The 16470-nt window shown below is 33.3% G+C and overlaps 1 protein-coding gene across 1 annotated transcript in view; it reads right to left on the reverse strand.

Moving 5' to 3' along the window:
- Positions 1 to 3534: 3534 nt before the first annotated feature.
- Positions 3535 to 16470, reverse strand: part of LOC132788501 (probable nuclear hormone receptor HR3) — a 28157-nt gene continuing 15221 nt past the window's right edge. The window contains exons 2-9 of the mRNA XM_060795953.1: positions 11039 to 11266; positions 9820 to 9988; positions 9588 to 9757; positions 9415 to 9518; positions 8332 to 8478; positions 8019 to 8262; positions 6825 to 6975; positions 3535 to 6757 (exon numbers count right to left, since the gene is read on the reverse strand). Of these exons, the coding sequence (XP_060651936.1) occupies positions 6637 to 6757; positions 6825 to 6975; positions 8019 to 8262; positions 8332 to 8478; positions 9415 to 9518; positions 9588 to 9757; positions 9820 to 9988; positions 11039 to 11266 (1334 nt within the window). The 3' untranslated portion in view covers positions 3535 to 6636. The remainder of the gene's footprint in view (positions 6758 to 6824; positions 6976 to 8018; positions 8263 to 8331; positions 8479 to 9414; positions 9519 to 9587; positions 9758 to 9819; positions 9989 to 11038; positions 11267 to 16470) is intronic.

Here is a 16470-nt window from a genome sequence, read left to right on the forward strand (position 1 = left end):
TTTTATATCAGCGTTTTGCTGAGCCAAGTGGCAAGACTTATTTGGCAAGTTCAGCAAACTTTTGCTATTGCCACACACAACACAACACTAGAGCAAAGCAGTGCGGCAAGGCACTTGCCTTGATGGCCATAAATTCAAAGCGCTCTCTTGGCCATAAAAACGTAGCCAAAAACTTCAATCCTCTCCCTCGCCCTCGCCCTCGCCTCGCCCTTTGTCATTGTCGACACCTGCAATATATATGTTCGAAACTGCGACTAAACTTATTTTTGTGTGTGTCTGAAATAAACACCACTACAATAACGTACTTACATAGATACGTATTTCAACTCACACACACACACACACTTTCATTCGCATTCTCGGCCACAAATGAACTCAATGCCACTTAGATTTATGGCCAGTCTCCGGTTGTTGTGGCTCTGTTCGCTTATGACCATTTGTGGTAGTTTGTATACACTTGTCAGACTGTGGCATGTGCCTCATACTATATGTGTGTGTGTGTGTGTGTGTTGCAAGGTCACTCTGATGAAGTCAGCTGCTAGTGATAGTCTTTGGCACTAATGTTTACCTTTAAACCTCAACGCAAAACCAAAATTGTAAGATAAACTTTGCATTTGCCTTTTGTTTTTGTTTATTACGTGTTTGTGTGTGTGGCACCTACTTACTACACACAAGTAACTGGTTCAAGGGACACACACAACCACACAAACACACACACACACACTCGCACAGTCTTGCAGCAGTTAAGCAAGCATAAAAGCACGTATTTAACTTGCCTCAAAGCAAAACTGACGTTTTGGTTCTTCGACAGCAGCTTAAATTAGAATAGCTTAATGGCTTTAATTTAAGTATCGAAATTACTGCAAGAAATTTAATTGATTTAAAAATATAATGTAAAAATTTAGCAATACAAAATTGAATATCGAAATTTTGGTTTTAAATTATTTGTATCAATTTGATATTATCAAAAAAAAATACGCAGAGATGTATTTTGAAATTTGAAAAAAGTCTGCAGATATTTTAATCTTTCTAGTAATAAAATTTATATTATTAAACGCTTTTTATTGCTTATGAATATTTTAAAACATACTTAAAAATATAAACTAATATAAAATAGTATAAAATTAAATTTCGAAATCATTCATGATCTAATGATAAAATTTAATTCAACTTTCTGCATTTGCCACAAATGTCATTTTATATTGTTAAAAATAAAGTTTAAATAAAAAGACTTTCAAAATACATTAATATTTTTTGACTATTATTCACAATCACTCAATGGGTATCAAATATAAAAATGAAAAATGAAATAATGAGCATAAAAAGTGGAGTTTGGAAATCATTTGATAACTATTAAACTTTCTAGTAAGTACATTTTTAAAATGTTCGGTCTAAATAATGCATCTTGGTTATTAAAATTATGCAGAGTTTATCATAAAAAGTATGATTTTTATTGAGATTTGAATTTTGAGCAACAAAATTAATTAAGCAACAGTTTAATCTAAGCAAATTTATATATAAGAAAAGCAGAATGAGGACATTTTTATAAAACGAAATTAATTTTTGCAGTGAAACAAATTTTTTAAGCGAAAAACTTTTCTGAAACATTCCGCTAATGCACTTGAAACTTATCTGTGGTATATACTGTTTATCTCTATATATACTGGTATACAGTAAAACGCCTGATAATAAGTGCATGCATTTATTTCCTACTTCCAACTTAAACTTGGTTTCTTCTGAAATTCAAAAATGCAGTTTAAATTTAGAGTTTGACCAACTTGAAAACGAAGCAGAAATTTAAATCCTTTTCCATTCAAGGTAAATGTAGTATATTAAGATGTCCTGCTGCCATTAGCTTCCCAGTCTATTCATATATGTCAATGCTAACTAATTTGTGCTATTCGATGACTCTTTTTTATTTCCTTGTGTCAATCAATCAGTCGTTTGGAGCAATGCAAAACGGTTGCAGTTAATGCAACGTTTCATTAATTTACCTATTAAAGAGGCGGTATAATGAACAATGCCGTTGTCGTGTTTCGTTTCATTTTGTTTTCTGATTGTCCAGTTCAGTGGCAGCAAATAAACAAACGAACAAATTGAAAATGCCATTAAGTACTTAGTTGATAATTGAAAATGCGAAACAAAAGCAAAAGCAAAAGAGCGGACTTATTCCATCCGCCGCTTTTAATACTCACCTAACGACAAGCTGGAAAAACTGCATAATTAAAAAGAGTACAGAGCGAGCGAGTGAGAGAGGGAGATGGAGTGAGTGAAAGAGCGAGCAAGATATTTGAATCTTTTCATTGTTTTGTTTTTCTTTTTTGTATAATTCAGATTACACTTTATTGTTAAGAATGAATTGAATTATTTAGTTTGTTTGTTTTTTTTCATTTTTGCATTTTCATTTTAGTTGAAAGTTTCATACAAAACTCTCTACGAATTGTTTTGTTTTGTTTTGTTTTGTTCTTCGTGTTGTGATTGGGTTTTTGTTTTTCATTCATTTAATCATAATAATAATCATAATAATGCAGTATGACATAATATATATATATGTGTTTGAGTGTGTGTGTGTTTGTGTTGTTGTTGTTCTCAGGGTTTCTATATATTTCTGAAGTATATATAGAGACACAGCTTATGTAGAGATATATATATATATATATAATTCGATTTACCTAGAAAACAATTTACAAATATATAAAAAACGAATTCATCTAGTTAAACTAAGCATATAAAAAACGATCTATACGCATTGTATATATATTCTTATATATACTATATACTTATGCTTCCTTTTTAGACTTGTTCTTCTTCTTCATTTTTAAACGATCTCTTCATTTATTGTTTTATCTGCTTTGCTTTCATTTTTGTCCAGCTTTTTGTTTTGTTTTGTTTCAAATATTCTTTTTCCACTTTCGGCTTTTATCCAGGAAAAAAATGTGTATACAACTGAGCCATAAATATTATATGGTATTTATGTGCTGTGTTCTTTTTTCGTTTTATGTGTGTGTGTGTTTTTTTTTTATTTATGTTCGCGTTTAAAAGCATTTAAAAAACCATTAAACAAAATACACAGGTGAATAGCAAAATAATAGTTCGAGAAATGCGGCGAAAAGCGAAACAAACCGGAAAACTGAAATAATAATTCCAAATATTGCGTATACGCCAGCGGCAACCAGAGTAAAATTCCAAAAAGGTTTCGGGGCTACAGTATGCACTCGCTGTGATGACCAGCAGAATTGTTATTACATTTTTTGAGGGGTTTTCAAACGCAAAAAAATGGAAAGGAAACTTAACTGAAAATCATTTGTAACTGTCAGTGGCAGGGCTGGGCCTACATTTGCATATGTATGGGTGATTGTATTCGTGTGTGTGTGTGTGTGAGTGTCGAATGTGTGTGTGTGTGTGTCTGCAATGTGCAACAGTCGTACTATGGCTACGCTTAATCATACATCATGAATAAATGAAGTTATTCAGCTGCTTTTTTTTTTGTTTTCTTCTTTTGTATATAATTAATTTCAGTTTTTCATCATTTGCTTTTTCTTTTTTTTTACTTTTATTTAAAGTCATTTTGTGTGTGTGTTTGTTTTTGTTGTTTTTTGTTTATAGAGGGACTTGGTTGTTGTTGTAAATATTGTAACATAATTCATATGCCATTATATGCTAAATTTAAATGTAGATTTTTGTTTACTCATGTGTTTCATCATTATCATAATTATTATTATTATTATTAAAAATTTAACCATTTTTTCTGTTTTCTTCATTTCTTTTCTTTTTGCTCATTTTGCACTAAAAACTTAGCATAAAAATTTAACAATATATATATTTATTTCTTGTATATATATTATATATAGATACTTTTCTTTGTTTTTTTTCTTGCATGTTGTTTTCTTTTCATGTTTTCGGTTTTTCGCATCAACTCAACTGCTTTTACTTTTAACTTTTCCACACTGCAAATTTTGCATTGATCTTTTTTTCCCATTCTTCTTCTTCTTCTTCATCTTCTTCTATGTATTATGTATGTTTTTTCTATGTTTTCTGTTTTTGCTGGTTTGAAAGCTGCTCCCTTGCTTTGTATAAATTATAACTAATTCATTATTCGCTATATATATAATATATATGTATATATATACATATGTGTATATATGCATGTATATGTGTGTTGTATATATATAAAGTATTTACTATCATTTATTTTCTTTTAATTCTTAAGGCCAAAAATGTCCGAACGTAAAGTGTGTGTGTGTGTGTGTGTGTGTGTTGCTATAAATGTTTTAAGGCCCAAAACGAAACTGGCTAAAAGATTAATTAAATTAACGATGATGATGGAATTGCAATTGGTACTGTTCTTGTTGTTGTTGTTGTTTATAATTTGTTTATATATTTATACGTGTATATTTAGTTTATTTAATAATATGCCTGCCTGTTGAAGGGAGGAGTTGGAGAGGAGTTTGTTGCCAACAAATCGATTTGGCTAATTGCAATTTAATCTAAAAAAACAAATGTAAATCAATGTACTTATGGTTTGATGAGGTGTCTTGAGCGGGGGCGGCGGTGAAGGGGGCGTGGCGAGGGGGGCGATTAAGACACACCAATTATCACCTACAAAACGAAAGTTTGTGGTTCTTCTTGTTCTTTTTTTTAACGCTACTTTAACTAATGTATGTATGTATATGTGTGTGAAGGTGTGTGTGTGTGTGTGTGAGGGAAGGGGAGTTTGTGCAAGTGTGTGTAACGTCTTTGTGTAGTCAGTCATTTTATTTGATAAATCAAATCGAGAATCTAATGCAATTATGATGACATCCAATTTGCTTTTTGTTTTTGTCTTCAAATGTAATTAATGTAGGAGAAAGAGAGGATGAGAGAGGGGGCGTACGACAAAAGGGGGCGTGGTTAGGGGACTGTCCGGGTTTTGTTGTGGCGTGCGGTCCATCAGTCTGTTTGTTTGTTTGTTTTCATCTCTTTCATTCTTCTTGCTTATATATTTCTTGTTTTTGTTTTTTTTGTTGTTGGTTTTTTTTCTGTTTTTGGTTTTTTATTTCTTATAAGTTTCGCTTAAAACAATAAACTTGTAACTTGATAATTACGATATAATTTTCATCATTTTGTTTTTTGCTGTTTTTTTTTTGTTTTCCATTCTCAATATTAACTTTATCATTTAGTACAATTTATTTATGTATCTTTTATTGTATTTGTATATCAAAAGTGTTTCTGTTCATTTTTCATCTTCTGTTGTTGTTGTTGTTGTTGTTGTTGCTGTGTTTTAGCTAAACTATTAAAGTCTGTTAATGCTTTTTATTTAAATTGTGTATTTTTTTTTTTGTTTTTTTGTTTTATTCTCATTTAAATCTAATAAACCTTGGAACCGGAATTTTTTGGGGGAAAAATGCTATAAAATAGTTAAACGAAAATGATAAAGGTTTTTGCTCCTAAATGTGTTTTTCTTGTTTTGTTGTTGTTTTGTTTTTTGCAACTTGTTTTTTAAAGTGTTAAACGTAATTGTAATTGTAATTATTTAAACATTAAACATTAATCATAATTATATAAGAACACATTTTTCCGAGATATTCGATTTTGTTTTTTGCATTTTTTTCCATTTTTTCGTTTTTTCGCATTTTGTTTACAAAAATTGTATTTGCATTATGTATAAAAAATGATAATATATAAATGATTATATATATTTATATGTACGTAATGTAATTTTATATTTATATATATAAATTGGTTTTATATATATATATTGTATATATAATACACATGTTTTTAGTTTACAACAAAAGGCAGAGACAACCTAGAGGGTTAGAGCGGTGTTTTATATTTTTTTTTTTTAGTTTTTCTTATTTTTATTTAAGGGACTTTGAACTGAGGAGGAGGAGGAGGAGGAAGAGGGGAGCATATCATGATATCAAGCTGAGCTCAGTTTTACAAAAAAAAATGAAATGAAAATTTAAAATTGCTTGTTCATTAAGTACTTGGCTAGAGGGCGGGGGGCGTGGCTATGTTTTGCTTACATGCTTTTATTTGCTTTGCATAACTGAAAACTATTTTTGCATATTTTCGGTTTTGTTTAGTTTTTTTTTGCTAAAATGCATTTTGACTTTTTGTTTTCTTTTGTATATATATTTTTTTTGTTTTGTTTTCTTTTTGTTGTCTATGAAGCGAAATATTAACTGAGTTACGTTTTAAATTTATTAAATTGTATTTGCTTTTGTTTTTTTGTTTTGTTTTTGATGTAATTAGCCTGTGTGTGTTTTCATCATTTGCATCCTTTTGTTTTTTATTTGTTTTTCTAGAAAAAAGTATATATAATATTTTTGAAATATTTTTGCTTTGTTTTTTTGTTTTTGTTTGTAGCTTTTAAGTGAGTCCTCGGCCAGGATCACATCCTTGGTTGTATGCTAGCTTAAATGATGATAAAGTTTTGTTTGTATTGATGTTGCTTGCTGTTTTGTTGTTGTTGTTGTTGTTGATTATTGTTGTTGCTGTTGTTGTTATGCCGCCTCAGTCCTCCAGCTGCAGTGGCTGCTCCGGTGATGTTGCCGTTGCCGTTGTGGTCGCTGTTGCAAGTATCTGCAGCGGACAACCGGCTGCAACATCGGCCACAGAGCCAGCTGATGTGTCCATAAAGATCGGCTCTGGTTATGTCAGATCCTGTTGTGAATCTATTGAGAATAGCTCCTTGTACAGCGCTGGGAACACAACATTCGGATGTTGTTGCTTAAATTTGCTCAGCGCTTCCATGTGCAAAATCGAAATATCGCTGAAAGTGAAGTGGACAAAAATTATAGACAGTTTGTATTGTGAAATCTGTTAATTCAGTGACTAACCGGAAATTGGGTATGTTATTGAGGAGCGTGTCCAGCACGGTAACATCGCCCTTGAGCGGCGCATGATTCGTTTCCAGCTCCTGCCGTATTGCATTCATGCTCAGATTGAAAAGCCTCTGTATTTCCGTATTGCCGCGCACTCCATTGCGTTCTACAAAACAAAAAATGAATATTCATTTAATATATAAAAGTAATTGTGTTTAAAAACAAGTAAGAAAGCTACAGTCTCTACACATTTTCAATAAAAGCAAGACAGTATGGTATTATTCTTAAATTATACCAAATTAGCTTACTAAAAATTACTCCAATATACTAAAGACTATATGTGGTATATTGATATAATTATTCTTTAAGAATATACCCAAAATACAGACGAAAATATAGCAGATTTTCCAACAAAGCAGCTAAGTCCCAACCGCATGAATTATTATCAATTATTTTTCCCATAAGACATTATTTCTTAACTATGTGAAGTATATTAATATACTTTTACGTTCGGAATATACCATATAGGTCATAATATAACCAAAGCAATTAAAACCTGTCATCATCCGAAGCCTTTTCCCATATCGAATTATTTCTTAAAGAACTTTTGCACATTTTATCTGATTGAAACTTCATTTTTATGAAAAATAAATACTGAAGATATTATTGTAAGTATTAAAAATAGATATATCGAAATAACAAAAAGTATATCGAAGAATGTATTTGGTATATCAATATACCAAATATTGGGTTAAACATATTTTGAAGAGTTAAAAATATACCAGAGTTGAATATATGCCAAACAAAGCTATTGAGATTCAACTGCAGCATACTCGTACATGTTTTCATTAAATATTAGAATATTTCTTAAATAAATTAAATTATTTCTTAAATAATTTTTAGGGTTTTTATCTGATCGTATTCAAGTTTTAAGGAATAATACTGTGGCTACTTTTACAAGTACCACAAATCTAATACCAAAATAAATATATTAATAAAAATATACCGAAGGCTGTATTTTATATATCGATATACAAGATTGTCAACTAAAGCAATTGAAACCCGACAGCAGTTATTTCTTAAATAACTTTTTTATCTAATCCCAATCAAATTTTGTCAGTAGTCACTGATACCTAAATTTTCTGTTGTCACAAAATTATAATACTCTTTTACTCTATAAGCAGCAGAAATATTAAATAGTGATCTCACCTGGCCAGAGCAGCACTAAGCTCTGATATAGCGCCAGTTCGGTTTCAGTCAGTTTGAGTTCGGCTATCGATTTAGCCGTTTGGAAAATGCGTGACACCAGACGCATCTCCTCCGAATCGGATGTGTAGAATGCCTCCTGAGGCAGCATCACATCGCCATACAGTACAGCATTCTGTGAGAGATCTAGCAATCTGGACATGCGAACAATCGCCAGCTCAAATGAGCCCGTCTTCAGCAACAATATCTTGAAAGGGGAATTGAAGCAAATTTAATACAATTTCATTGAAGTTTAATATGTATTCTGTTCACTTACCTGATCATCTTGACTGAGTCGCATAAAGCCCGGTATTAGCTTTGCAAATTCGATAATATTCTGTATCATTTGTGTCAGCTTCTCGGCACAGTCCAGCCAGAGCTCCTCTTGGCCCAGATTTTTGTAATAGAGTATGCGCGATAGATCCTAGTTGCAGGAAAGTTGGAATTTATTATTAATATTTTCGGTTTTAGAGAAATGGTAATTTACAAATTTGTATTAATATTTCATACAATAACTTTCCAATTTTTCAATTCTGTAATCTACTTTAAAGATAGCTTCAATATTAATTTCATCTTCTTTTCAATCTGCATAACTGCAGAAACACATTTTAAAAACGATGTCTATAATTCTGTGCATAATATTCATATAGAAACTATTGTATTTGAGCTATAAACTTAACTTCTATGATTTAGAACCATATGCAAAGATTTTGAGGTAAAGAGAAAATTAAACAGATTTAGTATAATGAAAAAGGTTTCAAAGATTCATTACTGATGCTTAATTGAAAATATAAATAAATACTCTTTTATATTCCTGGCCATAAATAGCTCTATTCTTAAAGTATTTTGCAGAACTCAGCTCAATTCTGGCTATCAAACTACAAATTAATGAATATAGAATGCGTTCTAATATTATTTACACAAGTAGCTTCTTATTTGATGTTAAAGCTTTAGTTTTCTCTCTTAAAATTTGTATATTCATATTTACAATCTATATCCTAAATTTAGAAATAGCTTTTCATTATTTTATCAGTAAATTTATAAGTTGCTTTCTACTATTTTATCATCATATTTTTTAAGTATTGTCCACTTTTCAAAGCTAACATAAATACATTAAAATTAATATCAATAGAGTGCCTATTAAATCTCAATAATTCTCTGATTTAGTAGCTTTAAAGGAATATTCGAATAGTTATTATGTGTATTGTAATTCTAGCTATCCAGAGATTTCTTCTCCAACCTGCACTTCATTTGGATTAAAATGTTGTGAGGCAATCCTTAGAATACTTTGTAGTTCAATCCCTGTTTTAAAGTGAATTTCTATTCCTAATGTCAGCTCGTTCTTCCATCCTCATCTCACCTGTGGCTTTCGGAACATGTCATGCACAGATTCCAGTTTGGTATTTGTATTTGCATGCGCCTCCGCCAGAGTTTTGATCAGCACATCATTGATATCGCCGTCCGCTGCAAAAGTTGATCAAAGATTAGGTGATATTCTAATAGAATTGCATTACGTGATTTCATTTGGCATACCATGACTAATAAATTCGGGATCGATCATTGTACTGCGCGGCTCGTATGTGGTGCTGTCCACATAATCGGCCGAGATATCATATTGCATCGTCTGTTGCGGGGTCACCGATGCCGAGTAGCCATAGGGACTGCCATAGCCGACCTCGTTGTTCGAGTAGCCGCCGCTGTAGCTGATGAAAGAAGGAATCAAAAGTTATAGCAATGTACAATTAATAGACAATAATTTGCTTACCTGTTGTAGTTGTTGTGCTGCAGCTGATCGCTGCTTGAGGGCGTCTGTGTATCGTACACTGAGCTATCCGGAGCGGCATCGCTTTGGGCACGCATCTGGGCGCGATGGAAACGCACCTCGTCCTCCACTTTTTCTCGCTGTTTCTTGGACATTCTGCCGAATTTTACAGCTGCAAAGAGGGGGGAATTAGTTGATGGTGAATCGATCGAGTATTTAATAATAGATTTGATAGAAAAGATAATACGGGTTGCTTGGGCCTTCTACGCGCTAGATAACTATTATATATAATATAATGAAAATAACTTTTATAAGTGTTTTTTTATTACAAAACAATCGATAAACTATGAAGGAATGTGCTCGACTGTAAGATATTAGCTAAAATTTTTCAATAATTGCGAAATATTATTAAATATGCTAAAATACCCCAATAAAACTATCATTGGTATACCATCACATTCCAAATATACCAAAGTTTCGAAAATATACCAAATCTACAGAAGGATTTTGCCGTATAGAATAATTTCCAAATTTTTCATTTCATACAAAGATAAACTGTCATTGATATTCTACTACATTCAAAATATACAAAAAATTTAAAAATATACTATATTAGTAACGAAATTCACAGAGGGATTTTGCCGCATAAAATAATTTCTTGAAAAATTTGTAAATTGCAGTTCACGCAAAAGCAACCGATCATTGGAATACTACTACATTCAAAATATACTAAAGATTTAAGAATAGTAATATGGTAATATTACTAGCCAAATCTATAGAGGGATTTTGTCGTATAGAACAATTTCTTGAAAAATTTCTAAATTTTGTAAGCCACCAAAAAAAAACTTTCATTAATATACTACTATTTAGAAAATATACCATTTTAGCAACTAAAACTCGAGGCCTTAAAATAGTAACAACGTTCGTATTAAACAATTTCAGTGTTTCATGTTTCATTCTTGTAAGTCTCTCTATTGTAGTCTCTAAGAGAACGTGTTCTTATGGACGGACAAATAAGATAAATACACTTTATAAGATTAAACATTTCTTCTGCATTTGTCGTCAAAAAGAAATGCTTTTCTTATTTTATTTAGTATACTAAATCTAGTATTTAATACTTTATTTAATAGAAAAGAGAATACTGGCTGCTGGGCAGTATATAAATGTATTTCTCAGATAAATATTGTGTATCTATGTGAATGTGTTTGCATCATCTTCTTACCATCACGACTCATTCCCAGTTTTAGGCACTTTTGCAGTCTACAGTATTGACAGCGATTCCGATTAACGCGATCCACGACGCATTGCTTATTGCGGGGACACTGATAGTTCACAACGGAGCTCTGCGATCGCCGGAAGAAACCTTTGCAGCCCTCGCAGGTGATGACGCCGTAATGCACGCCCGATGATTTATCGCCACAGACTTTGCATGGAATTATTTCAATTTGAGCTGCAAGTAATGAACAAAAAAATGGTTCTTCAATTAATTATTTTGTTTTTTAAAAGAACATATAAAAACGAATTTTACTTATACCAAAAAAAAACATAGAAATATATATTTAACTATATTAATATTGTATTTAGATTCCATGCGAAACTCTCAATTCAAATTGAATCAATTTCTTAGCGCAACATTTCGTTGCGTACAGTTGAGTTCTGAGTACAGTAGTTATTCGTAAAGTGGCAACCATGTGAAACTGATGACTATATTACACAGTAAATGTTGCGATTGTTAAGTGAATTAGGTTCGAGAGGCCTATTTACATTGTTCCCAAATACTTTGTTCCGCCTGCTGTCTATGGTAAACCTTTCCCGCTCCCCACCCTTCCTTGTGCCCACAAAAATGTGTAGGGCTAACTGTTTGGGTATAGAATTATTCAAAGACCATTAACTGTAACCGTATGGCCTCTTGGCCCCCATGCAAAAGTAATGCAAATTGAAGTTGTTCGTGGCAGACAATTTGCTACAATGCGCCATTAGGATTATTGCTTGGGTTTAGTAGGTTGCCCATTGTCGTCGCATAACAATGCGGGATTCGCCTAAGAACTAAGTACTTATTACGCAATAGGTAAGTGTACACTTTGAGAAATTTGACAGCATAAAACTTAGAACATATTTTCAAGATTATAGGATATATTTATAAGAAAATGCGGCAAAAAAATATATTACAAGAATGTCATATTTAAACATTTAAATTATTATTTGAAATAATAGTCTATATATTTATATTTATCATTTGATTTAATACAAAATACAAATGCCTAAGGATTCTTAATGTAACATTTTTACAAAAATCTTTTTATGAAAGATCAGGTGAACATTTTCTTTAAATTCTACTGGAAGTAAAATATCTCTTCATATTAATATTAATATTTTGTGTTACTCTTTCTTTTTTTAAGGTATTAATTATCAAAATATATATACATATGTATATTGATTTGGAGTTTCATTGCTAAATTTTCTGAGAAACAGGTAAACATTTTAAATATTTTTTATATAATTTTTGCTATTTTTCCAAATTTCTTTGAGAAACACTTAAACATTTTAAATATGTTTTAAATATTTTTTGACTAACAGAATTTTTATTCATTCTTCGTTTTCATATTTTAAAATGTTTTTTAATGCTTAAAAGAATCAATATTAATTTTAAGCCTTGTTATAAAAATATTTTTAGTTTTTTTTGTTATTGGTATCTCTTAATATTTATTTTGTGTATTTATTTATATATTTGAGTATCAAAAAAAGCAATTTAATACGTTGAAAAATGTTTTTAATTTTCTTTACACAATAATAATTATATTTGGTAGTTGCACAATTCACACGAATTTTCGGCGAGTGTAACACGACATAACATAAAATGAGTAAAGTACCTTAAGCCACTTGTTCGGCTAGACAATGGGACTGAGAAGCGACTACAGCGCCAGCTTCAGTTCAACTAAATTGTTGTGCGAGCATGTGTGTGTGTGTGTGAGTGTAAGTGTGTGTGTGAACGACAGCTGTTGGGATTCCCTCACAGCAAAGCAACAATCCTTTTCAACGATGATGTAATTTCTGCGCGGCGGCAAACAAAAAGAGAGCAGCAGACGCATAGCAACAACAAAAGGAACAACAACAACTAAGACTGCTGATCAACTGCAGACACACACACACACACACACACACTTGCTCGCACACAGATGCGCACTTGCAGCAGCAGCAGCATCCGCAAAGAAGAACTGGTTCTAGGCAGCGCTTTTGGGCACAGTTGATTACGATTACAAAAGCTACCCGCACTCCGCCCCTGTGCTGCAGCAGCAGCAACAGCAGCAGCAGCATCGCAACAGCTGAATCCGCATTCATTTGCGCTGCTCTCGAACTGAGGCGTATTGTGTAATCCAACGCTTTGCGTATTTACCCACGAGGATGAAAGATGCGCGCTGAACCGAAAGCAGACAAACACAGACGCAGTCAGCACTGGCAGAGCAGCAGCAGCAGAGCGTCAGCAGCAGCAGCAAAAGCAGACACAGCCTCCGCTGCAGTTGAAAAATGTGCCAAGTCGCTTTGTTGTTGCTGCTGCTGCATTGGGAGAAATGTGTGACAGTTGATGAGCGTCAGAGCGAATGAGTAAGAGACGTCTGTCAGTGTCTGTGTCTGCCACTGTGTGTGTGTGTGACTGACTGAAATGTTTTTCAAGTGTCAATGAACTTTTCCAACACGGCAGTATCACACACCATAATACAAATCATACAACAAACACACACACTCACACACTCGCTTATTCTCATTCTCCATTCTCGTGAGTGCGCGATGCGAATGAAAAGACAAAAACATATTGAAAAGAAAGTTCATAGCGTGCGCTCTCTTCATTCTTAAATGCGCTCTCTTAAGCGCATGCGTTATCACGCTCTTACTGTCGCTCTCTTTCCGCACAGAGCAAATGCAAGCGCAATTGAAGAGCAACACTAAACGCAGCGTGCAGTGCAACAGACAACAGTATTTTTTTTTTTTTTTCGGTTATTTTGAAATGTGTGTCGTCACCAGCGGGCGCTGTTGGCTGTAGGGAAGAGGGTGGGGATTGGGGTGTTCGTTGACTTGCTCGTTTTGTATGACTGTTGTTTCGAGCATCGCTTAAAGCGCTTTAAACTTGTAACGTTCTCAGACATTACAAAATGCCTCCTCACAACGAACGAATCACACACGAACAGTAAACGAATGTTTGCGTGTGTGTGTGTGTGTGTGTGTTTGTGTTGGTAAATCTTTATCTTTATCGGCTTAGCATTAGCTGTAAATGTACGTGCGTGCTTTTTTTTTTGAAGGCGGATAAGAAGAACAACAAGCTTTAAACATGTGTGTTGTACAGCATGTTGACAACTTTACCGTTATGCTGTCGCATCAATATGCAAAAGGTTTTGTTGATGTGCACGCTAAGAAGCGTATTTCGACTTAATGGCCTTGCATTTAACTTAGAGAGGGAATTGAAATCCGTCTGTCTGTCTGACTGTTTACATATTTCTCGATAAATCCAAAACTATGCGAGTTAGAAGCATGCAATTTGGATAATACATTTAAAATTACAAATACTTTAAACATAGCAAAGAACAACTCGATAAATTCAAATTTTAAATTTTAATAAAAAGATGTTCATCTTTACTTTAGGTTGTATTTTAGTCATTTTTAGATTTGTATCGCACAAATTTCATGTAAAACTTCACAAGAACTTTAAAAGACATCATATTCACGAACTAAACACGTGTACACAAAGATCCATAAATGCGTAATTGATGTGTGCTCCATTATTTGCTAAATATTTGTTCAATAATAATAGAAGCAGCCCAACAAGTATTCCTACTCATACTCCAATTTCTCCATTGTCTTTTAGAATTTTATTTGCTAAAGCACAATCAAAAGCAAATAACTCTGTGACATACTTTCGAAATGTGACAAATATTTGCCAAAAATTTATTTGTCATCGTGAAATAACTGTTTGTATTTGGATATGTAGGCAGCACCGCCCACAACCAACAAGACAGATATATTACACGCAAGTACTTTTCGTATTTAAATTTATGAAAAAGATGTTCTACATTTACCATAAGCTATGTCTGACGCACTCCTTATGGATTAAGTAATAATTTGTGTTTTTGAAATGTAATTATAAAATATATTTCTTAATTTATTTTCAATTTTCACAATATCACTGAAAATTTAATACGAAAATCGTCTACGAAAATCATGTCTTTAATGTGCATTAATTAAAATATCGTCCATTGATAAATCCATAAATTTGTCGACTTTGTTTTTCCACAATGAAATTCAGCGCATTAAAGAAAACGCTGAGGAAATGAAAAATAATAAAATAACGCATACGCACCATAAGCATTGCCAGCAAAACGAGTAACAGTTAATTAACTGCTGTATGTGCTATAAGAAAAATGAAAAACGACGCAAGAGAGACTGAGAAAGAGAGAGAGAGAGAGAGGGAGAAAAAAGCGCCGCAAGTGCAAACAGCAATTCGCCAACAAGTTTTCCACAGGCTGCGCAAACGATAATTTAAACGTTGTGCAAAAATGCACAATAAAATAAAATTCTGAATGGGCCACAAAAAAGAATCACACACATGTACAACAGCAAAGAAGAAGAAGAGGAGGAAGAAAATGCGAAAATATTTTTGCATATGCAATTTATTTTGCATGCCTGCGGGATTTTTTCTGCTTCTGCTTCTTCGTCTTTGCCTTCCACTTCATCTGCACTCCGCTGCTGCGTTTTCTTGTCATCGTTTCCCGCTGGGTGCAGCAATAACCAGAAGTCAAAATTAATATGTTCTTCTTTATTGCAAATGCAGGCACAAAAGCAACACAAAACAGCAAAAAAAAAAAAAAAAATACCTACATGCAAACAGTATGAAAAATTAATATGCAGCGACATGTGCGAAAAAAGTACGCAGCAAAAAGAGATAAAACAAAAAGTAAAGTAAATAAAAAACTACAGTGTAGAATATACTGCATATGATTTGCAGTTTTCGGCTGCAACGAGTGCGCCATCAAATAAAACAAAAACAATAATAATAACAATAACAAAAGCAAGCTACATAATAGCAGCAGCCTCAGCTCCAAAAAGCAATCGAGACAGAGCAAAGACGTAGACGCGGAGAAGGGAAGAGAGAGCAACAACAGCAACAACACCAACAGAGCAGCGTTCAAATGAAGTCGCAGTCGCAGTCGCAGTCGCTGCTGCTGTCAGCTATTGCACAAGTTGTCACGAAGCGAATACGAGTTCGGCAAACGAACACGAGCGCAACACATTCGCATTCGCATTCGCAAAAAGCAGCTTCGTAAGTGGGTCAGCGAGCTGTGGGGTCAATGCACCGCCTGCCTGACAGGCCTGAACTGCTGCTGCTGCTGTTGTGAGAGAGTGAGCTCATAATAATAATAAAACAGCGCCAACTCACAACTTTACACAAACACACACACACACATAGCTTTCGTGGCTGCTCTTTGCTTGAACGCGCGCGTGCTCTCTTTGCCTGCCTAAGAAAAAGAGAGAGAGAGAGCGAGAGCGAAGCAAGTTTAAGCTTGCGCTCTCTTATGTGTGCTTCGTTCTTTCGCGTCCGCACGTTAAACATAAAAACTCGTTTGATGGCGCACAGCTTTCACAAGTGAAAAGGGAAGGGTGTAG

The sequence above is a fragment of the Drosophila nasuta genome, chromosome 3 (genome assembly GCF_023558535.2).
Source record: "Drosophila nasuta strain 15112-1781.00 chromosome 3, ASM2355853v1, whole genome shotgun sequence".
Taxonomy (NCBI): Eukaryota; Metazoa; Arthropoda; class Insecta; order Diptera; family Drosophilidae; genus Drosophila; species Drosophila nasuta.